The sequence below is a fragment of the Salmo salar genome, chromosome ssa06 (genome assembly GCF_905237065.1).
Source record: "Salmo salar chromosome ssa06, Ssal_v3.1, whole genome shotgun sequence".
In the NCBI taxonomy this organism is placed as follows: Eukaryota; Metazoa; Chordata; class Actinopteri; order Salmoniformes; family Salmonidae; genus Salmo; species Salmo salar.
The window spans coordinates 45,370,471-45,394,609 of record NC_059447.1 but is presented as its reverse complement, the minus strand read 5'-3'; the positions used below and the strand labels follow the sequence as shown (position 1 = coordinate 45,394,609).

Genomic DNA, 24,139 nt, shown 5'->3' with positions numbered 1-24,139 from the left:
CCAAGCATTTTAGATCTATATGTGTGTAGTAGGTAGGGGTTGTTTCTGGATAGGACTGCCAGCTCCACCTTGCCCTTTGTGCAGTTTTTGCCCTTTTTTCATTAAATGGAATTCAGCCCACTGCTGTGCCTTGTCTGACTTACAGATTTATAGATAGAATCTACTTTATGTAATATTCCCTATTTCTGCATCTCTCCACAACTAAACCATTTGTTTGTTAGTCATACGCCTCATAATCATTGTTACAGGGCAGTTCAAAGATGAGAAACTATTCTGATAAGTGTGACTCATTTATTGCAATGTCCTACACGTGTGTAATATGAATCATTGAAACAACTTCTCATTCATGACTGTAATATAATAAAGCTCATCCTTTCTTCTTCAACAAAAAAGTCAATACAGTGCATTCAGAAAGTGTTCAGACTCCTTCACATTTTCCCCATGTTGTTACATTACAACCTTATTCTAAAAAACACCCACGTGTGTAACAGGACAAATTTAAGTAGCCCCCAAATTATTTTTATTATTATGCTTTTCCCGAACTGCAACCCACAAATGTAACTCAGAGAAACTATACTCAAACTTAAACTTAACCTAACCCTCATTCCTAAACCTAAACATAACCACAACCTCAATGAATTTATACTGCTAAGACTGAATTCAGTTTTTTTCTGCTGGTCAAATATCCACTTCCTCTTTTTATACATTGGGACGAACTTCAGCATAGTTTTTAATGACCCCTGAGAAGCGAATTACTTTGACCTCTTTGGTTTTGGCCTTGAAGTCCTGCCACAGGTACTCCGGAGACAACACCTTGCTGGGCTTGTTATAGAGCAGGTACCTGTTGAGGTGGCTCTCCTCCTGCCAGGCAGCCTCGATGGAATTCCCAGCATCCACCTCAAACCGGTGCCGACATACCTTTGTAAGTGTGTACACATCCTCCACGAACCCGCCGATCATAGCCCCACCATAGTAGTAGTCTCCCTCATCCATGGGGATGTAGGCCATCGAGGCTGGACGCCGTTCGTACGGGAAGCTGCCACGGGTCTGCTCATAGTAGCCTGGGTGTATCACAGCAACCAGCCTTCCTAGAGACTCGGCCCCCCAGCGAGCATGGAACTTGCTGTCCACGTCAAGACAGAAGATGTAGTCGGCCTCCCTGCTGATCTGACTTTCAATGGTGGTCTGGATGATCTCCATCCTCCGGGCTGATATCTCCTGCCAGCGGTTTGAACCTGGGACCTGGATCACACTTAAATGTCTCCCCTGAGTTAGGTTCACTGAAGGAACATCGTGGGGACGATCAGTGAAAACATAGTAGCGCACGTTGAAGCCGACCATGAAGTGCTTCTCCGCTGTCTCCAGAAAATCTCTGAGAAAGCTGACATATCTGTCAGTATTTAAAGACATACATAACATAAGGATTAGTGCCTTGCTCAAGGATACAATGGCAGAACTTCTCTGAATCAGAGGGGTTGGGTTAAATGCGGAAGACACATTTCGGTTGAATGCATTCAGTTGGTCAACTGACTAGGTATCCCCTTAACTCAACATCATTCTCACAGGACATTCTACCACTTTCAGGCCAGTATACAGTCTAGCGGATAATACATGAAGTAGTACAATTATTAATGTATGAATTAATTAATTAACAATGTTCCAAGGCATGAATCATGATAACACCATGATATTTAATTACCTGCCATCAGGTACTTATTTACTTATAGTTGCAGTGTTGAAAAAGTATTGATAATTTAACTTCCCTTTAAAATATTTAGCAAAAGTTGTAGGCTACTCACTTTCCAACTGCAAACACTGTGGTTGCTATGGTGAGGTTCATGGGCTTGTAGATGTTGTCAACGAGCACAGGGTCAAAGGTGCCTTCCCAGATGATGGATGCCAACCATGGTGTCACTGTCACCACATCAGTACGTCTAGAGAAACAGAACAAAGGTCCTGCCTGACTGTGTTGTACTGACCAGAGCCATGTTATGATCTCAATATTTCATTATGGTACTGGCAATTAAAGGACCTTGATGTATCAGACACTAATGTCAGGTGTGGCCTACCTAATATATCAAAGCTCCCCACACCGATGTGTCAGACACTTACATTACGTCAGCTAATATGACTTTAACATAAGATAAAAAATATGCTTACCCCACCAAGATACTGGGCTGCTTGTACAAAAGCCTGGGAGAACAAAACATAATGCATTACTTAATTGTAATGAAGAGATGGGCTGATGTTGGTAGTTTTAGATAGACCAAACTGTAATAGTTGTACTACTACAGAAAATATACATTAATAGAACTACTGCCCAACAACCTTGCTACAAGCTAAACACATACAGTATCCCATCACCAATTCATGCAGTGAATCAAACATGACATTGATGTACATTTCTATGACATAAAAGGACCACTAATCTGATTGATTGTCAGTCCTTTTTTGGATTAATTTTTTTGTAGGATTGATTTGATTGTTTTCATCATTACAACATGACACCATACTGCTATGGTTAATGATGGTAGAGTAAAATTGTCACCACTTCCGCCGAAGTCGGTCCCTCTCCTTGTTTGGGCGGTGTTCGGCGGTCGACGTCACTGACCTTCTAGCCATCACTGATCCATTTTTCATTTTCCATTGTTTTGTCTTCACACCTGGTTCCAATCCCATCAATTACATGTTGTGTATTTAACCCTCTGTTTCCCCTCATGTCCTTGTTGGAGATTGTTTGATTGTATGTTTGTGTATTATGTGTTGGTGTGCGACGGGTTTTGTACCCACTTTTATTTATTTTTTATTTTTGGTTTTGGAGTTTTGTGAAGCACAGATTAAACAACTCCGTTTATACCAAGTTCGATTCTCCTGCGCCTGACTTCCCTGCCACCAACACGCACCCATTACAGAATCTCCGACCGTCTATGGAGCAGGAGAAGGCACCCCGGCCATGGAGGTGGAGGAGCGCGTCCAGGAGCATGCGGTTATGCTTCACCATCTGGGTGCCACCATGGATCGCGTTGTCCAGACAATGGACCGCTGGGAGAGACAGGGAGTACTTCCAGCGCCTCCACCAGCACAACCGGGGTCTCCCCTGAGCGCCCCTTTCCCGCCTGAGCCCAGTGGGATCCGTCTCTCCTTGCCACAGGAGTACGACGGGAGTGCTGCCAACTGCCAGGGGTTCCTCCTTCAACTAAACCTCTATCTGGCCATGGTCCACCCAGCTCCATCGGACCATGAGAGGGTGTCCGCCCTCGTCTCGTGCCTCACCGGGAAAGCCCTGGAGTGGGCCAACGCCGTGTGGAGAGAGGGAGATGCGGCGTTGGACCATTTTGAGGAGTTCACCCGCCATTTCCGGGCGGTCGAACCCGAGGGCAGAGCGGTGGGTGAGCGCCTCTACCATCTGAGGCAGGAGATGAGGAGCGCACAGGAGTTTGCCCTAGAGTTTAGAACCCTGGCTGCCGGTGCGGGATGGAACAACAGGGCCCTGATCAACCACTACCGCTGCAGTCTGCGCGAGGACGTCTGTCGGGAGCTGGCCTGCAGAGACACCACCCTCACTTTCGACCGGCTGGACAACCTGCTGGCTACTCGCGGACGTCCAGATTGGGGTCTGGTGGTTCCATCCTCCCGCACCCCCTTTCCGATACCCATGGAGCTGGGAGGGGCGGTGCGCAGGGAGACCGGAGGGGGTTTCCGCTCGTGCATCATCTGTGGCCGCAGAGGTCACACTGCTGGTCGGTGCCAGGTTGGTTCCTCTGGGAATCGAGGCAGCAGGCAGGGCGCTCTGGCGTCACCCCAGGTGAGCTGGCACCATTTTCACCCAGAGTCCTCTGTTGCACATATGTTTGTGTCTGTCACTTTTCCTGAGTTTTCCCCGCATTCCCAGCATAAGGCGCTCGTAGATTCAGGCGTGGCTAATAATTTCATTGATAGAGTTTTAGCTCATGGTTTAGGGACCCCCATTGTTCCCGTGAATGTGCCCTTCCCTGTTCACGCCTTAGATAGTCGACCATTAGGGTCAGGGTTAATTAGGGAGGTCACCGCTCCTTTTGGCATGGTGACGCAGGAGGGTCACACGGAGAAAATGTGTCTTTTCCTTATTGACTCTCCTGCATTTCCCGTGGTGCTGGGCCTACCCTGGTTAGCTTGTCATAACCCCACTCTTTTTTGGCCACAGAGGACTCTCACGGGGTGGTCGCGAGAGTGCTCAGGTAGGTGTTTAGGGGTTTCCGTTGGTGCTACTATGGTGGAGAGTCCAGACCAGGTCTCCACCTTGCGCATTCCCCCTGAATATGCCGATTTGGCTCTCGCCTTCTCTAAAAAGATGGCGACTCAATTACCACCTCATCGACGGGGCGATTGTGCGATAGATCTCCTAGTAGACGCTGCACTTTCCAGGAGTCACGTGTATCCCCTCTCACAGGCGGAGACTGAGGCAATGGAAACATATGTCTCCGAATCCCTGCGTCAGGGGTACATTCGGTCCTCCACTTCACCGTCTCCTCAAGTTTCTTTTTTGTGAAGAAGAAGGAGGGAGGTCTGCTTCTGTGTATTGACTACCCGGGTCTAAATCAGATCACGGTGAGTTATAGTTACCCACTACCGCTCATAGCTACAGCGATAGAGTCAATGCACGGGGTGCGCTTCTTCACCAAACTAGATCTCAGGAGCGCTTACAATCTGGTGCGTATCCGAGAGGGAGACGAGTGGAAGACGGCTTGCAGTACAACCTCTGGGCACTATGAGTACCTCGTCATGCCGTACGGGTTGATGAATGCGCCATCAGTCTTCCAAGCTTTTGTAGACAAGATTTTCAGGGACCTGCATGGGCAGGGTGTAGTGGTGTATACTGATGACATTTTGATATACTCCGCTACATGCGCCGAGCATGTGTCCCTGGTGCGCAAAGTGCTTGGTCGCCTGTTGGAGCATGACCTGTACGTCAAGGCTGAAAAATGCCTGTTCTTCCAACAGTCCATCTCCTTCCTAGGGTATCGCATTTCCACGTCAGGGGTGAAGATGGAGAGTGACCGCATTGCAGCCGTGCGTAATTGGCCGACTCCCACCACGGTAAAGGAGGTGCAGTGATTCTTAGGGTTTGCCAACTACTACCGGAAGTTTATCCAGGGTTTTGGTCAGGTAGGGGCTCCCATTACTTCACTGCTGAAGGGGGGCCCGGTGAGCTTGCAGTGGACAGCTGAGGCGGACAGGGCTTTCAGTCACCTGAGGACTTTGTTTACCTCAGCTCCCGTGCTGGCCCATCCGGATCCCTCTTTGGCGTTCATAGTGGAGGTGGACGCGTCCGAGGCTGGGATAGGAGCTGTGCTCTCTCAGCGCTCGGGTACACCACCGAAGCTCCGCCCTTGTGCCTTCTTCTCGAAGAAGCTCAGCCTGGTGGAGCAAAATTATGACGTGGGGGACCGGGAGTTGTTGGCTGTCGTCAAGGCCCTGAAGGCATGGAGACATTGGCTTGAGGGGGCTAGACACCCTTTTCTCATCTGGACTGACCACCGCAATCTGGAGTACATCCGGGTGGCGAGGAGACTGAACCCTCGCCAGGCAAGCTGGGCGATGTTTTTCACACGTTTTATGTTTACCCTTTCTTACAGACCAGGCTCCCAGAACGCAGACGCAGACGCATTGTCCCAGCTGTATGACACAGAGGAGCGGCCCATGGATCCCACTCCCATACTCCCCGCCTCTTGTTTGGTGGCGCCGGTAGTGTGGGAGCTGGACGCGGACATTGAGCGGGCGTCACGTGCAGAGCCCGCTCCCCCTCAGTGACCAGCTGGGCGTCTGTACGTTCCGTCTGCTGTCCGCGACCGGGTGATCTATTGGGCCCACACATCACCCTCCTCTGGTCATCCTGGGATCGGTAGGACGGTGCGCTGTCTTAGTGGGAAGTACTGGTGGCCCACTTTAGCTAAGGACGTGAGGGTTTATGTTTCCTCCTGCTCGGTGAGCGCCCAGTGCAAGGCTCCTAGACACCGGCCCAAAGGTAAGTTACAACCCTTACCCGTTCCACAACGGCCGTGGTCGCACCTGTCGGTGGATTTCCTAACCGATCTTCCACCTTCACAGGGTAACACCACGATCCTGGTCGTTGTGGATAGGTTTTTCTAAGTCCTGTCGTCTCCTCCCTTTGCCCAGTCTCCCTACAGCCCTACAAACTGCGGAGTCCCTGTTTACACACGTCTTCCGGCACTACGGGGTGCCTGAGGATATAGTGTCTGATCGGGGTCCCCAGTTCACGTCAAGGGTCTGGAAGGTGTTCATGGAACGTCTGGGGGTCTCGGTCAGCCATACCTCAGGTTTTCACCCCGAGAGTAACGGGCAGGTGGAGAGAGTTAACCAGGATGTGGGTAGGTTTCTGAGAGGTCTTATTGCCAGGACCGGCCGGGGGAGTGGGCGGCGTTCGTGCCCTGGGCAGAGATGGCCCAGAACTCACTCCGCTACTCCTCCACTAACCTTTCTCCCTTCCAGTGTGTATTGGGGTATCAGCCGGTTCTGGCTCCTTGGCATCAGAGTCAGACCGATGGTCCGGAGGAGAGATGCTGGGTTCCGGTGGAGGACGTGTTGGATCCTTCCATGCTGCGAGATTTCCACCGTCTCCATCCGGATCGCCCTGCGCTTCGCCCTCCGATTCGTCCCCGAGGTCGGTGCCGATGCACTGTTGGAGCCGCACGTTGGGGGGGTACGGTCGACGTCACTGACCTTCTAGCCATCACTGATCCATTTTTCATTTTCCATTGGTTTTGTCTTGTCTTCCTTCACACCTGGTTCCAATCCCATCAATTACATGTTGTGTATTTAACCCTCTGTTTCCCCTCATGTTCTTGTCGGAGGTTGTTTGATTGTATGTTTGTGTATTATGAGTTGGTGCGCGACGGGTTTTGTACCCACTTTTATTTATTTTGTCATTTTGGTTTTGGAGTTTTGTGAAGCACAGATTAAACAACTCCGTTTATAGCATGTTCGATTCTCCTGCGCCTGACTTCCCTGCCACCAACACACACCCATTACAAAAATACAGATACACACTTTTCAGAAGAGACCATGTTCCGTACTCTGCTTCTGACCATGGGCTTACTCAGGCTGTATGAAGAGAAAAACATTGTAAGAAGAAAACAAACACAAAGAAGACAATAAACTAGAAAGGGTACTTTTTCATGAAGAAAAATTGTTTGACTTGCTTCAGCTGTCCAGAAGTATTTTTATGTTAGTGGAAGGAGTTTAGAAGTTTAAAATGTTAGAAGCTAGTGTTGACAATTCGAGGCTAGTGTAGTAGTGACTGTATTATATATAGTAGAAGGATAGGTGCTATTAGTGCAGGGGTTCCCAAACCATTTTGGCCCACGACCCCATTTTGATATCGGAAAATTCTCACAACCCCAACCACGTGAAAAAAAGCATGGAATTAACAGCCAATGTTTACTTTTTTGTTTGAAAAACATTCTAACAGTATTTCTGATTGTCTTCTCAACTCACCTTCGCATACTTTTAATGTGGGGTTGTGACACTCAATTGCAAATTAGTCTGGCAAATTGTCTCTTATCTCACCACCACTAATGAGATGGGTGTGCTTGATGCATGTCACGTCGGAGCTTCTCGAAGTCAGGAGGTGTGGTCGACAGTACGCATCTCATCCCTGCTGTCACCTCATCCCTGCTGTTAAAACCCATCAATATTTGGTTTTAATGCCGATGAGAGCACTAAATCCAGCTTCACACAGATAAGAGCTGGTGAAGGCTACCATGAGTTTAAATGCTCAGAGGAAGACAGCAGGGTATTCTCTTTGAGTCAGGTACCAAAACTCCTCCATAATGACCTGTGAATGCGTTTTCTGTTTTCTGTTAGAAACATGCACAACCGAGGGAAGGGGGCCTGTCCGCCGTCTCGCCATAGATGGAGCGATATCCGTGCAAAAGGCTTAAGCCCACCATTTGATCCCATGGAATCTGTTTTTCGACAATACAGCCACGCAGCACACTGAACATACCCTGTGCTGTTCCAAGCTTGGGAATCGTGAGACAGAACAATATGTCCTTGTGATTAGCATCCCCTGATATGTACAGTGTCTTCGGAAAGTATTCAGACCCCTTGACTTTTTCCACATTTTGTTACGTTACAGCCTTATTCTAAAATGGATTAAATAAATACAAATCTTCAGCAATCTACCTACAATACCCAATAATGACAAAGCGAAAACAGGTTATTAGACATTTTTGCAAATGTATTAAACATAAATAACAAATATTTACATAAGTATTCAGACCCTTTGCTATGAGACTTGAAATTGAGCTCAGGTGCATCCTGTTTCCATTAATCATCCTCCGAGACAGGATTGTGTCGAGGCACAGATCTGGGGAAGGTTACCAAAACATTTCTGCAGCATTGAAGGTCCCCAAGAAAACAGTGGCCTCCATCATTCTTAAATGGAAGAAGTTTGGAGCCACCAAGGCACTTCCTAGAGATGGCCTCCTGGCCAAACTGAGCAATCGCGGTAGAAGGGCCTTGGTCAGGGAGGTGACCAAGAACCCGATGGTCACTCTGACAGAGCTCTAGAGTTCCTCTGTGGAGATGGGAGAACCTTCCAGAAGGACAACAATCTCTGCAGCACTCTACCAATCAGGCCTTTTATTTTAGAGTGGCCAGACGAAAGCCACTTGGAGTTTTCCAAAAGATACCTAAAGACTCTCGGACCACGAGAAACAAGATTCTCTGGTCTGATGAAACCAAGATTCAACTCTTTGTCCTGAATGCCAAGCGTCACGTCTGGAGGAAACCTGTCACCATCCCTACGGTGAAGCATGGTGGTGGCAGCTTCATGCTGTGGTACTGGGAGACTATTCAGGATCGAGGCAAAGATGAACGGAGCAAAGTACAGAGAGATCCTTGATGAAAATCTGCTCCAGAACGAACAGGACCTCAGACTGGGGGCGAAGGTTCACATTCCAACAGGACCACGACCCTAAGCACTCAGAGAAAACAATGCAAGAGTGGCATCGGCCAAAGGTGCTTCAACAAATTACTGAGTAAAGTGTCTGAATACTTATGTAAATGTGATATTTCTGTTTTTAATATTTATTAAATAGGCAAACAATTAAAAAAATTTTTTTTTGCTTTCTCATTATGAAGTATTGTGTGTAGATTGATGAGATAAAACATTTTTTAAATCAATTTTAGAACAAGGCTGTAATCTAACAAAATGTGAAAAAAGTCAAGTGGTCTGAATATTTTCTCGAAGGCACTGTATGCAAACAAAAGTGAATGCATTGCCATCTTTACCCTCACTGCTAACGTCCTTTTGTAGAGTGTAAGCTTGGGAGTTTGAGTAATTCAGTTAGTTTCCTCTTAATTGCTAGCAACAGCATAAATTATTTGTTTAACAGCATCACCTGACAAAGGTATTGATGTGAGTTTCTGTGCCTCTGCTTCCCCATATATTGCTTTTACCATATCTATTGCGGCCGGTAATATCAAAGTCTCTGCGATAGTGTGTGGTTTCATAGCGTAGCAGGCCTAGCCATTCATCGTGGGAATGATTCAAGTGCAACGGTCAAGTGCGGCCTTTTACCATGATCTAAGGGCGCTCTCTGGTTGAATTTGATCTTTAAGATTTGAATAATTTTCATTTACATTTTTAATGTTAAGCACATTGCAATGATTCTGAGATAGAAAGTGGATATTATAATATACACTGCTCAAAAACATAAAGGGAACACTTAAACAACACAATTGTCACGTCCTGGCCAGTATAAGGTTAATTGGTATTGTAGTTTGGCCAGGACGTGGCAGAGGGTATTTGTTTTATGTGGTTCGGGGTGGTGTTTTGGAAAATAGGGTGTTTGATTTAGTGTTTCCGGGTTTTTGGTTTATGGTCTGTGTGTATGTATTTCTATGTGTTATCTAGTTAGTTGTATGTCTATGTTTGGTTAATTGGGGTGGACTTCCAATTGAAGGCAGCTGTGTGGTGTTGCCTTTGATTGGAAGTCCTATATTAGTTGGGTGTGTTTGTTTGTCTAATGGTGGGAGATTGTCTTTGGATTGGCTGTGTTGCCTTCAAGGCTGTCATTTTGTCGTTCGTTCTCTGTTGTTATTTTTGTGTTCATTTTGGATTGAATAAATGTTCAAAATGAACAACCGCATGCCTGCTGCGTTTTGGTCCTCCTTCACCGACGACAACTTTTGTGACAACAATGTAACTCCAAGTCAATCACACTTCTGTGAAATCAAACTGTCCACTTAGGAAGCAACACTGATTGACAATAAATGTCACATGCTGTTGTGCAAATGGAATAGACAACAGGTGGAAATTATAGGCAATTAGCAAGACACCCCCAATAAAGGAGTGGTTCTGCAGGTGGTGACCACAGACCACTTCTCAGTTCCTATGCTTCCTGGCTGATGTTTTGGTCACTTTTGAATGCTGGCGGTGCTTTCACTCTAGTGGTAGCATGAGACGGAGTCTACAACCCACACAAGTGGCTCAGGTAGTGCAGCTCATCCAGGATGGCACATCAATGCGAGCTGTGGCAAGAAGGTTTGCTGTGTCTGTCAGCGTAGTGTCCAGAGCATGGAGGCGCTACCAGGAGACAGGCCAGTACATCGGGAGACGTTGAGAAGGCCGTATGAGGGCAACAACCCAGCAGAAGGACCGCTACCTCCGCCTTTGTGCAAGGAGGAGCAGGAGGAGCACTGCCAGAGCCCTGCAAAATGACCTCCAGCAGGCCACAAATGTGCATGTGTCTGCTCAAACGGTCAGAAACAGACTCCATGAGGGTGGTATGAGGGCCCGACGTCCACAGGTGGGGGTTGTGCTTACAGCCCAACACCGTGCAGGACATTTGGCATTTGCCAGAGAACACCAAGATTGGCAAATTCGCCACTGGCGCTCTGTGCTCTTCACAGATGAAAGCAGGTTCACACTGAGCACGTGACAGACGGGACAGAGTCTGGAGACGCCGTGGAGAACGTTCTGCTGCCTGCAACATCCTCCAGCATGACCGGTTTGGCGGTGGGTCAGTCATGGTGTGGGGTGGCATTTCTTTGGGGGGCCGCACAGCCCTCCATGTGCTCGCCAGAGGTAGCCTGACTGCCATTAGGTACCGAGATGAGATCCTCAGACCCCTTATGAGACCATATGCTGGTGCGGTTGGCCCTGGGTTCCTCCTAATGCAAGACAATGCTAGACCTCATGTGGCTGGAGTGTGTCAGCAGTTCCTGCAAGAGGAAGGCATTGATGCTATGGACTGGCCCGCCCGTTCCCCAGACCTGAATCCAATTGAGCACATCTGGGACATCATGTCTCGCTCCATCCACCAACGCCACATTGCACCACAGACTGTCCAGGAGTTGGCGGATGCTTTAGTCCAGGTCTGGGAGGAGATCCCTCAGGAGACCATCTGCCACCTCATCAGGAGCATGCCCAGGCATTGTAGGGAGGTCATACAGGCACGTGGAGGCCACACACACTACTGAGCCTCATTTTGACTTGTTTTAAGGACATTACATCAAAGTTGGATCAGCCTGTAGTGTGGTTTTCCACTTTAATTTTGAGTGTGACTCCAAATCCAGACCTCCATGGGTTGATAAATTGGATTTCCATTGATTATTTTTGTGTGATTTTGTTGTCAGCACATTCAACTATGTAAAGAAAAAAGTATTTAATAAGATTATTTCATTCATTCAGATCAAGGATGTGTTATTTTAGTGTTCCCTTTATTTTTTTGAGCAGTATATATACTAAGCTACAAAAGTATGTGGACACCCCTTCAAATTAGTGGATTCGGCTATGTCAGCCATACCCGTTTCTGACAGGTGTATAAAATCGAGCACACCGCCTTGCAATCTCCATAGACAAACACTGGCAGTAGAATGGCCTTGCTGAAAAGCTCAGTGACTTTCAATGTGTCACTGTCATACATAAAGGGAACATTTCGGCATTTGCTGTATGGTTAATGAGAAAGTCCATATTGCAAATGTACGGTGCCTTACTAGACGTCCGCGAACGTTTGTAAAATTCGCGGACGGCGTCGGGCCGTGCACCGGGGCCGGATCTTCCGGGAAGTCATCGAACGGAGTCTCTCGGACATTCGTTTTCCGTTTTATAAAATATTCAAATTTTTGTCATTTTTCACCTGTCCCGGATTATACCACAGGAGGGCGAATGGAATCATATTGCAAATGTAACAAACATCACCAATCACGACATGGCCTTTTCTCCTAAACGGAAAAGACTTAGAAGACGAATCTTGGTGAGCATTGGTTTGGCATAATGGGCAGTTGGCCCCGAACAAGATGGAGTCGAGGCCTCAACGCTTTTTTAGTTAAGGCCATTTTTCTGGGATTAAAGATCAAAAATTAAAATAGAGCGCTAATTTGACCGCTTCACGTCAAAGTACATGAGCCTACGGTGTCGGGAAATAAAGAACCAGACATTTATCTATCGTCATTTAAGAGAAATCGTACAATGTCAAATTGGTGATATTCAAAAAAATGAGTTTTTTTCCTAAAAAGTTACAGATCCAGTTGCAGCGTGTTCAGATGAATCCGTTAAGGCAGGTTTCGGAGCTCTGTGATATTTCTGTGATTTTCTGCGATTTTCTGAAATAACACACCCTCGTTCAACCCTCTGTAAAGAAGTCAGTTGTTAACGTAAAGACTTAAAACTCAATATTCTATAAGAGCCTAACCCAAGGAGGATATGTGTTCACTGTCAGCTTCCTGTGTCAACCAGAAGTGCCTTAAAATGGTGTCATAGGGGCTGTTTCGAAGGGTTAAAAAGGTCAGACCTTTCCACAACTTCATATGTGTGATTAGGCAACCATCATGAACTGTAAATCAGTCATTTCTCCAAACAGATGTCAAAGAAAAGCTCTCTCACACACACACACACACACACACACACACACACACACACACACACACACACACACACACACACACACACACACACACACACACACACACACACACACACACACATACACACACACACAGCAAGGATGGAGTGACAGAGTGCGGTGCTTAAAGACACACAGAGCCTGCAATGGCATTACCATTATCTCTAGGCTGTGCCGAGTTCAACGAGATGCCCCGCTTGACCGTAGCTCACTCGGTCTGAGCGCAGCAACCTTGAATAAAAGTAGGCCCAAAATGAAGCCTGGCCCTAAATTTCAAGTGCTTTTGGGTGACAGCGAGAGAACTGTTAGGGTTAGAAGCACAATTCGACCTCAGGAACGTTCCTGAGGTCCTCCTGATCTGTGCAAGCCTAATCTTGACCATGTGGCATTAACCCTTAACAGAGAAAAGAAGGTGTTTACATCAAACAGTTTGCAATGATTTCTCTCCCCATAGGAATACATTGCCAATTCCCCTTAATTCAACCTGAAGCCTATGTGGGTTATGAATGCCTTATGAACCTGTCTTCAATAACAATCCATCAGGCTACTGTGAGGTCCACCTGTGTCGATTCTAAGCTTCCTGGAGCAACCGGAAGTTGTTAAAAACACCCTAAAGGTGTTTTGATATAACCAACCTGCAGATTGTGAAAATCACTCAATTCAACCCTGTGTAAATCAGTCAATTCTTAACGTATATGCTTAAAACTCAGGATTCTGTAAAAGCCTACCCCAATGTCAACATGTGTCGATTCTAAGCTTCCTGTGCCAACCGGAAGTGCCTTAAATTGGGGTCAGAGTAGTTGTTTTGAAGGGTTAAAAAAGTAACTTATTTCCAAAACTTCATATGTGTGACTAGGTAACCCTCATGAACTGTAAATCAGTCATTTATTCCATCATATTTGCAAAAAAACTAACACACACACACAGCTAGGACATAGTGACACATTGTGGGGCTTAGAGACACACAGTGCCTGCAATAGTTACCTTCGTTCGAACGATCAAAGAACTGTCAGCCATAGAGCTCTGAAACTTTAGAAACATGTTCTAGAGCTCAAGTCGATGGTGCATGGTGAGTTATGTGGCTTTAGAAGGTTCCCAGACCGAGAAACAGCCTCGTACATTTGCAATATGTTCAATTCATTTTGACCATCACGAAAATGGCGACATTTAGAAATGTCCCAGAGTCACAGGACTAGGTGCATTGAAACCGCCTCGGCCCATAGAGACGGACGCCAACGTTTCTGTCCGATAGCTCATTCAAGGACCCCGTAGCAACGCCGGAAAAAATGGAATTTCAGCACCAATTAAGGTCATTGCTCAGGCACCGAATGACCAATCGAGCCGAAACTTGGGATTCGGGGTCGCCTCACATAGGCCTACACATAATGTCAGAGCTGGACCCGCAGCTAGAACGTAACTACGTGTTTTATGTTTTTTTATGGTTTAAACTGAAGGCGCTGGGAATTATGGGCCTGCTCTGATATATGTGATAGTTGGCTTCTAAACGTGTTGGAAAAAGTGGATTTGGTGTCAGATGGTATCAGTTTGGTGTCAGAATGACATCTAATTGACTGATGGACACTGACTTGCTGGGTGACGAGCGATGGAGAGGAACCCGAGTCACTGCCCGGCCATCCCGAGTTCATTGGGCCAGTCAATTCTGCCTTTCTGCAGTATTTTTGAGCATGTCAAATTCGTGATGGAAAAGGTCATTTTGGACGTTTTTCAAAAAATCTTTAACCTCTATGGGCTAGGTGGGACGCTTGCGTCCCTACGTAACAGCCACTGGCAGCCTGTGGCGCGATTTTCAAAACCTTAAAAATCCTATTACTTCAATTTCTCAAACATATGACTATTTTACAGCTATTTAAAGACAAGACTCTCGTTAATCTAACCACACTGTCCGATTTCAAAAAGGCTTTACAACGAAAGCAAAACATTAGATTATGTCAGCAGAGTACCAAGCCAGAAATAATCAGACACCCATTTTTCAAGCCAGCATATAATGTCACCAAAACCCAGAAGACAGCTAAATGCAGCACTCACCTTTGATGATCTTCATCAGATGACAACCCTAGGACATTATGTTATACAATACATGCATGTTTTGTTCAATCAAGTTCATATTTATATCAAAAACCAGCTTTTTACATTAGCATGTGACGTTCAGAACTAGCATACCCCCGCAAACTTCCGGGGAATTCGCTAACATTTTACTAAATTACTCACGATAAACGTTCACAAAAAGCATAACAATTATTTTAAGAATTATAGATACAGACCTCCTCTATGCACTCGATATGTCCGATTTTAAAATAGCTTTTTGGTGAAAGCACATTTTGCAATATTCTAAGTACATAGCCCAGGCATCACGGGCTCGCTATTTAGACACCCGGCAAGTTTAGCACTCACCATAATCATATTTACTATTATAAAAGTTTGATTACCTTTTGTTGTCTTCGTCAGAATGCACACCCAGGACTGCTACTTCAATAACAAATGTTGGTTTGGTCCAAAATAATCCATCGTTATATCCGAATAGCGGCGTTTTGTACGTGCGTTCCAGACACTATCCGAAATAGTAAAGAAGTGTCGCGCGCATGGCGCAATTCGTGACAATAAAATTCTAAATATTCCATTACCGTACTTCGAAGCATGTCAACCGCTGTTTAAAATCAATTTTTACGCCATTTTTCTCGTAGAAAAGCGATAATATTCCGACAGGGAATCTCCTTTTCGGCAAACAGAGGAAAAAATCCCAAATGCGGGGGCGGTCGGGTCACGCGCATAAGCCCAGTGTCCCTTGATCGGCCACTTGAGAAAGGCGATAATGTGTTTCAGCCTGGGGCTGGAATGACGACATTCTGTTTTTTCCCGGGCTCTGAGCGCCTATGGACGACGTGGGAAGTGTCACGTTAGAGCAGAGATCCTTAGTAAATGATAGAGATGGAAAAGAAGTTCAAGAAATGGTCAGACAGGCCACTTCCTGTAAAGGAATCTCTCAGGTTTTGACCTGCCATTTGAGTTCTGTTATACTCACAGACACCATTCAAACAGTTTTAGAAAATTTAGGGTGTTTTCTATCCATATGTAATAAGTATATGCATATTCTAGTTACTGGGTAGGAGTGGTAACCAGATTAAATCGGGTATGTTTTTTATCCAGCCGTGTCAATACTGCCCCCTAGCCCTAACAGGTTAAAAAACAACAGAGTCCCACTTCTCCCTCATCATACATGACAAATAGATCATCTAGGTTGATTCATGGCTTAACATAGGGCTATATATCATATGGGCAGTATAAATGCCATTTGGACATGCTTCACTGACTTTTGGGTTTGGAAACCGACTTCCTATGATCAAACATGGCAAATGGACAAACATCCTGATTTGGCACATTCAATACTTTCATACATGTATATATATAATAAAATATGTCAAAAGTATGTTCATACAGTTCTTATACATGTGTAATTGACAAAAAAAATCCAAAGAATTTCGAAAGACGGTCCAGAAAGCAATTTTTTAAGGGGGTGATAAGTTTTCGGATTTTTTTTTTATTTTTCAAATTTCACTCTTGGGTCTTGACTTGTGTTACATTTGCAATAAGAAAATTCACTGTGGAGCGCGCTCGTCATCTATTGGATATTTTCTGTGATTTGGCACATTCAATACTTTCATACATGTTTAATTGACAAAAAAATTATTGGACATTTCATTTGGACATTTCTAATGGCATTTGGCAAAAAAAAGAAAAAAAAGTCACTTTTGACTTCCTATGAAATCATATTCCAAATGGACAAAACATATGCCTTATGTGCAAGCAAAACCCCCCCAAAAACTTATGTCAATAAAATATGTCAAAAGTATGTTCATACAGCTCTTATACATGTGTAATTGACAACAAAATCGAAAGAATTTCGAAAAACGGTCCAGAAAGCACTTTTTTATGGGGGTGATAAGTTTTCAATTAAAAAAAAAAAAACTCTTGGGTGTTGACTTGTGTTACATTTGCAATAAGAAAATCCACGGTGGAGCGCGCTCGCCATCTATAGGATTTTTGGGGTGTAACACTTGGCATTTGCCATATGAAATTTGCAATATGATTTGGATGAATGTGGACTGTGTGGCTCAGTTGGTAGAGCATGGTGTTTGCAATGCCAGTGTTGTGAGTTTAATTCCCACCAGTACGGCAAAAAAAAAAATTATGCATTCAAAAAATATATGCATTCACTACTGTAAGTTGCTCTGGATAAGAACGTCTGCTAAATGACTAAAATGTAAATTGGGTGGTATTGTCATTAGGGTATATGATTCATGCAGTGCCAATATGTTCCCATTCATTTTTGTCCATTTCATGGGGGTCTTCCCTTACATAGGATGCCACCTTTCCAACAAGTCAGTTCATCATCGTTATTGTGAAGTGAAAATGTCTCGGATTAACCATGGCTCAGCCGCGAAGTGGTAGGCCACACAAGCTCACAGAACGGGACCGCCAAGTGCAGAAGCGCGTAAAAATCGTCTGTCCTAGGTTGCAACACTCACTACCGAGTTCCAAACTGCCTCTGGAAGAAATGTCAGCACAATAACTTTTTGTCAGGAGCTTCATGAAATGGGTTTCCATGGCCGAGCAGCCGGACACAAGCCTATGATCACCATGCATAATGCCAAGCGTCGGCTGGTGTGATGTAAAGCTCGCCGCCATTGCACTCTGGAGTGATGAATCTTGCTTCACCATCTGGCAGTCCGACAAACTAATCTGGGTTTGGCGGATGCCAGGAGAACGCTACCTTCCCCAATGCATAGTGCCAACTGTAAAGTTTGGTGGAGGAAGAATATTGGGCTGTGGCAGTTTTTCATGGTTTGGGCTAGGCCCCTTAGTTTCAGTGAAGGGAAATCTTAAACGCTACAGCATACAGTACCTTAGAAAAGTATTCAGATCCCTTGACTATTTCCTATATTACAGCTTTATTATAAATGTATTAAATAAAGAACAATCCTCAGCAATCTACACACAATACCCAATAATGAAAAAGCAAAAACAGGTGTTTAGAAATATTTGCAAAAAAAAAAGAGGAAGGAATTGGAATTGTCCTTAGAGCTCCGAGACAGGATGGTGTTGAGGCTCAGATCTGGGGAAGGGTACCAAAAATGTCTGCAGCATTGAAGGTTCCCAAGAACACAGTGGTCCCCACTCTTAAATGGAAGAAGTTTGGATCCAACAAGACTCTTCCTAGAGCTGGCCGCCTGGCCAAACAACAATCGGTGATAAGGGCCTTGGTCAGGGAGGTGATCAAGAAACCGATGGTCACTCCTCAATCACTCCTCAGTGAAGATGGTTGTTATTCTGGAAGGTTGACCCATCTCAGTTTCTAAAAACCTGTTTATGCTTTGTCAATAAGGGGTATTGTCTGTAGATTTATGAGAAAAAAATAACAGATTTAAATCAATTTTAGAATAAGGCTGTAACCATTTATTTTGTGTGAAAAAAATTAAGGGGTCTGAATAGTTTCCGGAGGCAACTTTGTGGCAACAGTTTGGGGAAGGTCCTTTCCTGTTTCAGCATGACAATGCCACTGTGCACTAAGCGAGGTCCATACATAAATGTTTTGTTGAGATCGGTGTGGAAGAACTTGACTGGCCTGCACAAAGCCCTGACCTGAACCCCACTGAACACCTTTGGGATGAATTGGAACCTCGAATGCGAGCCAGGCCTAATCGCCCAACATCAGTGTCCGACATCACTGCTCTTGTGACTGAATGGAAGCAAGTTCCATTCATAATGGAAGCAATGTTCCAACATCTAGTGGTATTTTTTGGGGTATTTGGTATTTTATTAGGATCCCCAAAGCCTTCCCAGAAGAGTGCAGTCTGTTATAGCAGCAATGGGGGGGACCAACTCTATATTAATGCTCATGATTTTGGAATGAGATGTTCGAGCTGGTGTCCACATAATTTTGGTCATGTAGTGTAACTTTAGGGTCGTTCCACAAAAAGAGTACCTTTTCCGTACACTGTTCACATTTCCAGAAGTTAACGACAAGACCCGTGAAATTACCAAAATAATCTGCAATAACGCAATTCCACAAATACAGCAGAAGATTAGCAAATAATAAAATAGCACATTATCCAAACAAGTGATGTATGGAAGCCTTTAGCCTAGCATATTTACTCTACACAAAGTAAAGAGAGAGGGATCAATTACAGTGCATCTCTAAAGAGAGACATATTGCATAGTCTGCTGTGTTTATATATTTTTATTTGATTTTCATGTTTCCCTCACAGCTCTCTCTGCTGGGATCTCTTGATTGGGCCAAAAGTGAACGATAATTCAGAATTATTCCCACCTGTGTATGGTATTGTTGATGTGACATTGACTGCCATTGCCTTGCACGCTGAAGAAGGGCTCTTACCCGAAATATGTGTGACAATAAAAATAAGTACATTGAAGTTTATTTACTTGAGTGGTGTCTTAGTTCTGTTCTTCACACAAAGTCAACAAAATTCAGAGTACAAGCATAATTGACACTGACAGTGTGATGAGAAAAGTCGATCCCATGGGATAAAGGCGACACGAGCGCTTATTTCAAAGAGCGCTCCTTAAGCCACGCCCCAGTGGGCAGAGCTCGGCACCTTGGACTGAGACACGTTTTAATAAATGAAAAGCCTATAATTCCACAATGGGTCCGCCATGGTTCTGTGTAGCCTAGTTATGCTAATATATTTGAGACCAGTGTATTGCAGTTAGTTTACAATTTGACTTAATAAGTAAAATATATTTGAGTAGGAAACAGGGAAACGAGTCCCAGACAGTTCGGAATAAAACATTCCAGAGGGGGGCATCATTTACTAGGCAACCTAAATTATCAGGATCATCTAACTAGGCAAGACAGTTAAGAACAAATTCGTATTTAAAATGACGGCCTACATTGGATACCAGCAGTGTTCGGAATAGGTCTACATTGCGTTTGTTGACTAAACAGGCAATGGGACGCGTTTTCACAGAGATATTTATTTGACAAATGTCCGCGGTGGGTCTATGAAAACTATGCGATTGTATTGGAGGCATGTTAATAGCAGTGAAAGTCGTCTATTCATTTACTGTAATAGTATTTCTAAGTAGCAGCCATTTCAACCAAGGAGACTAACTGTTGTCTCTTTATGATAGAACATTGAGATTTCTTTGCTTGACTGTGGCGCTCTTTATCTGAATTGTTAGGATTTTCTTGTGTTCACATCAAACTACTTATTTTGCTCAAATAGAGATTAAATTGTGTTTTCTTTCGAAAGATGGGCCTGGCTGAGAATAGAACATTCCATTTTCTTCCCGAGTGTGTTGTTTAAAGCAATTGTATGGCTTATCTTGTGACAGAACAAAACAATTAAAATCCTAACATCCTAACTTTAAAAGTACGAAGTACCATGACTTGTTGGGGGAATTGTTTTGTTTATCTCAACTAACCTGTTGTTCTTCTGGTACTCATCAACTGGGATGTCTCTGTTGGAAACAATGAAACCGTAAAATAACGTTCCTCTTAAATTCAAACCTCAAACCAAGCCCTGTTAATATGAATCAGAAAATATTGCAACTTTCATATCACATTATAGCGTCATTAGGCTGTAATAGATTAGCAGAACTTGATCTTACCGGTTGAGCTTTTCAGAGAAGAAGCTGAAGTAGACATACCTTTGGGAGGCAGAAGAGAATCAGTTCAAGTCTGTCATGAAAACATTTAGGATATTTTTACATTAACAAAATGTGTTGCCGGCGCTGCCTTTCTTCGACATCAGATTTGCCACTTGTATTTTAAACGTAATTCATACCCTTACGCAAGTACACAACCCAAGGACGCAATTAGCGTCGCAAAATGGCAATACTGCATAGTTGCGTGGAGTTACACATTACCGGGCCTCACACATTTGCGTATCTTATTGTATTGTGTAGAGTGTAAATTAGGATTTATACGATCCATACATTACCTTGGATTTGGTGTGGCCAAAGCCACATTCGTGCTGCATGTGTGTGTTCAGCTATTAATATACCATGAAGCCCATAGTATGTAGTGGTATATACAAGTATGCAAGACACTGAAAGTATACAGGAGCTTTTCAATTAAACCATATTGCACATAATGTTGCACACTTGAATAATGCAACGATTCACATGTGTGCAGACATTTTTAAAGGGTTACAATGTTTTGCTAACGCAATAAAAATGCTGTGCTGATATTAATTCCATGTGGTTTCAGAGAGCCATTGTCTTTATTCAATACCACTCAGAGAGGGATATGTGATGTAATACATTTACATTTACATTTTAGTCATTTAGCAGACGCTCTTATCCAGAGCGACTTACAGTAGTGAATGCATACATTCCATTTTTTTTTCATTTCATACATTTTTTTCGTACTTGGCCCCCCGTGGGAAACGAACCCACAACCCTGGCGTTGCAAACACCATGCTCTACCAACTGAGCTACGGGGAAGGCAGTAATAGTGTCCCAAGATACATAGTTGATGTATTGAATAGTTTTGATTAAATCTTGAGAAGTTCAATGACTGTTTAGTTAGTGCTTCCTTCAACCCTGCAACTTAACCTATGTATTTGTTGGTTTTGCATGTTAAATCATTGTGTGACCTTTGTTTTCCCTTTTGACCAGGCTCAAAAGAAAGCCTTAGTCATTCAGCTTGCATTGACTATTGTGGAGGGAAAACAATTGTGACGTTCAGACATGTCTGGGAGTTGTATGTTTCCATTCAACCCAAAGTACGAACCTGTTTGTACCCGTTTTTGTTTAAACAAGAAAATAAGCCAAAGTAAGAACCTGGTACAACCTGTTGTTGTGAAACAGGGAAAGGTAGAGTAGTATGCAAGTTTGACATTTGACAGTAGTCGGCAGGGTTTGGTACTCACTGTGTGGCAACATATTGAATCGTGACTGATATTTAACTGTGTGTTGGCCATGTATAACCCCTGGGTAAGAGGGAGGTTTGCCTCGTGGCTGTGTTTTAAGTTTGTAAATTGCTAAGTTTGAGATATATTTTTTTATGGAATCTTGATAAGTTAAATGACCGTGTCTAAAGCAACATCCATAATCGGTTGACGGCTCCGATTGGACAAACTCTTTTTGCATAAGCAATTTGCATCGTTTAGCAATGAACAAAACACTTTTGAATCTAGTTTGTATATGCTACAACCCCTCCCCAGATCAAAATCTAATTTGGATTGCAATGTTTTGTTCTGACTTTGCGTGTACGCATTTCCTCCACATTTCCTCTACCCACAAAACCCAAAGGAAAAACAGGCTGCCTAAGTATGGTTCCTTATTAGAGACAACGTTAGACAGCTGGTTCCTTAGGAACCATACTTAGGCAGCCTGTTTTTCCTTTGGGTTTTGTGGGTAGGTGTTTTTCTGTGTTGTTCCTTGTAACCTGGGGGAACTGTTGACCCTCGTTTTTTGTTATCATTATAGTAAATATGACCACGTCACACGCTGCGCATTGGTCCCCTTTGTACCACCCTCGTTACAGCTACACCCAATACCCAAATCAAATCCAGGCTGTGTTCTCACTTTGCGCACACACCTGTCTTTGTTTCACACGCCTGTTTGTCTAGATTATCACCCCGAAATATTGTCACCATGGTGCCCCATGCGTTCGGTGATGCAAACAGCGATTCCCACCTTTCAAAAACCCCACATCCTTTCACCTGTGAAATTTCACGTGATATCATGTTAAACTACGTGGTTTTGGAACACGACATATGATGATATTTCAAGTGATCACATAACATTTCACATGTAGATTCAAATGTTCACATGATGCCCTGCAAACAAAAAGTTTTTAGAATATCCCCTGAACATCACAAAATAGCCGCAGTGTTTTCCACTTACATATTTGACATAGAGGATTACATTATGTATGTTTATTAATACATTAATTATTATTCAACATGTCCCCATCTGGAATTTTAACTCACAACCTCTTAGTTCACGTCTGCGTGAATTACTGATTTAATCTAACTCTCAGATGTGGAATTGCATTTTCACATGTGAAAAGTTTCAAATGTTGTCACTTGTAGTTTCCTGGTATCACATGTTGAAATGTTGCATCCCCATGTCACATTTATGTATAGTTTCATGTTATCATATGTTGCTTTTACATGTTGTCTCATGTTACCACATTAACTTGATCACATGTGAAATGAATTTGTTTTTTCCCATAAGGACGTGGGACACCTACTCATTCGAGGGTTTTTCTTTATTTTCACTATTTTCTACATTGTAGAATAATAGTGAAGACATCAATACTATGAAATAACACATATGGAATCATGTAGCAATCCAAAACAGTGTTAATTAACAGATTAGAACATACTCACATTCAAGAAAGAAAATTTACATCTCACTCTTAGAAACTAATATGAAAATATCACAAAGGCCACTAATTTAATCCCAGAAAAAGAAATAAACTAGAAGTCATGTCAAAATGGTTTACATACCCAAGAAGCAAGAAGATTCCAACAACGAGAAGCAGAACATACAGCTTAACGTTTGAACTAAAACGCATTGTTCCTGCAATAGTGTAACGAAAAGATTTAGTTGATCCTATTAATACTGGTCAAATGTATGATACTGGATAAATCTATCACCAGTAAATCAAGCCTTGTCAGGGTTTAGGACCAAGTTAAAGATGTTTAATATCAATTTAAACTGGTGTGACACACAAAATATGAGTGTGTATGTATTTCGTGTAGCCTATTATAAGGGAGGAGCTGCTTCCCTGGGCTCCTTCCTACTTTCTTTCTCTTTGGCTAATTCCCAAATTACCATGTTCCGCTCACCCCTCCATCGGCGCATTCATGCACGCCTCAACCATATGAACAAGTGCCCCAAAGCTGACAGTCTTTATTTGTACTATTTTCTACATTGTAGACATCAAAACTATGAAATAGCACATAGGGAATCATGTAGTAACGAAAAAAGTGTCAAACAAATCAACATATATTTGATATTTCAGATTCTATTTTATAGTGTTGATGTCTTCACTATTTATACAATGTAGAAAATAGTGAAAATAAAGATCATCTCTGGAATGAGTAGGTCTGTCCAAACATTTGACTGGTACTGTATGTAAACACCATACTCTGCTTATCTTAATCGGTATTTCACAATCGAAGTAAGCATATGCCTATTAAAACACACTTTTGTTCTGAGCAATCTTTCAAATG

The 24,139-nt window shown here is 43.7% G+C and overlaps 1 protein-coding gene across 1 annotated transcript; it reads right to left on the bottom strand.

The window, feature by feature from the left end:
• Positions 1-277: 277 nt before the first annotated feature.
• Positions 278-23,708, bottom strand: LOC106607464 (globoside alpha-1,3-N-acetylgalactosaminyltransferase 1). Its single transcript, XM_014204441.2, has 7 exons — positions 23,411-23,708; positions 20,559-20,597; positions 20,373-20,408; positions 7,048-7,101; positions 2,161-2,193; positions 1,800-1,934; positions 278-1,390 (listed from the first exon to the last, which is right to left on the bottom strand). The coding sequence occupies exons 1-7, from the start codon at positions 23,476-23,478 to the stop codon at positions 700-702; spliced, it is 1,056 nt and encodes a 351-aa protein (XP_014059916.1). The 5' UTR covers positions 23,479-23,708; the 3' UTR covers positions 278-699.
• Positions 23,709-24,139: the final 431 nt, after the last annotated feature.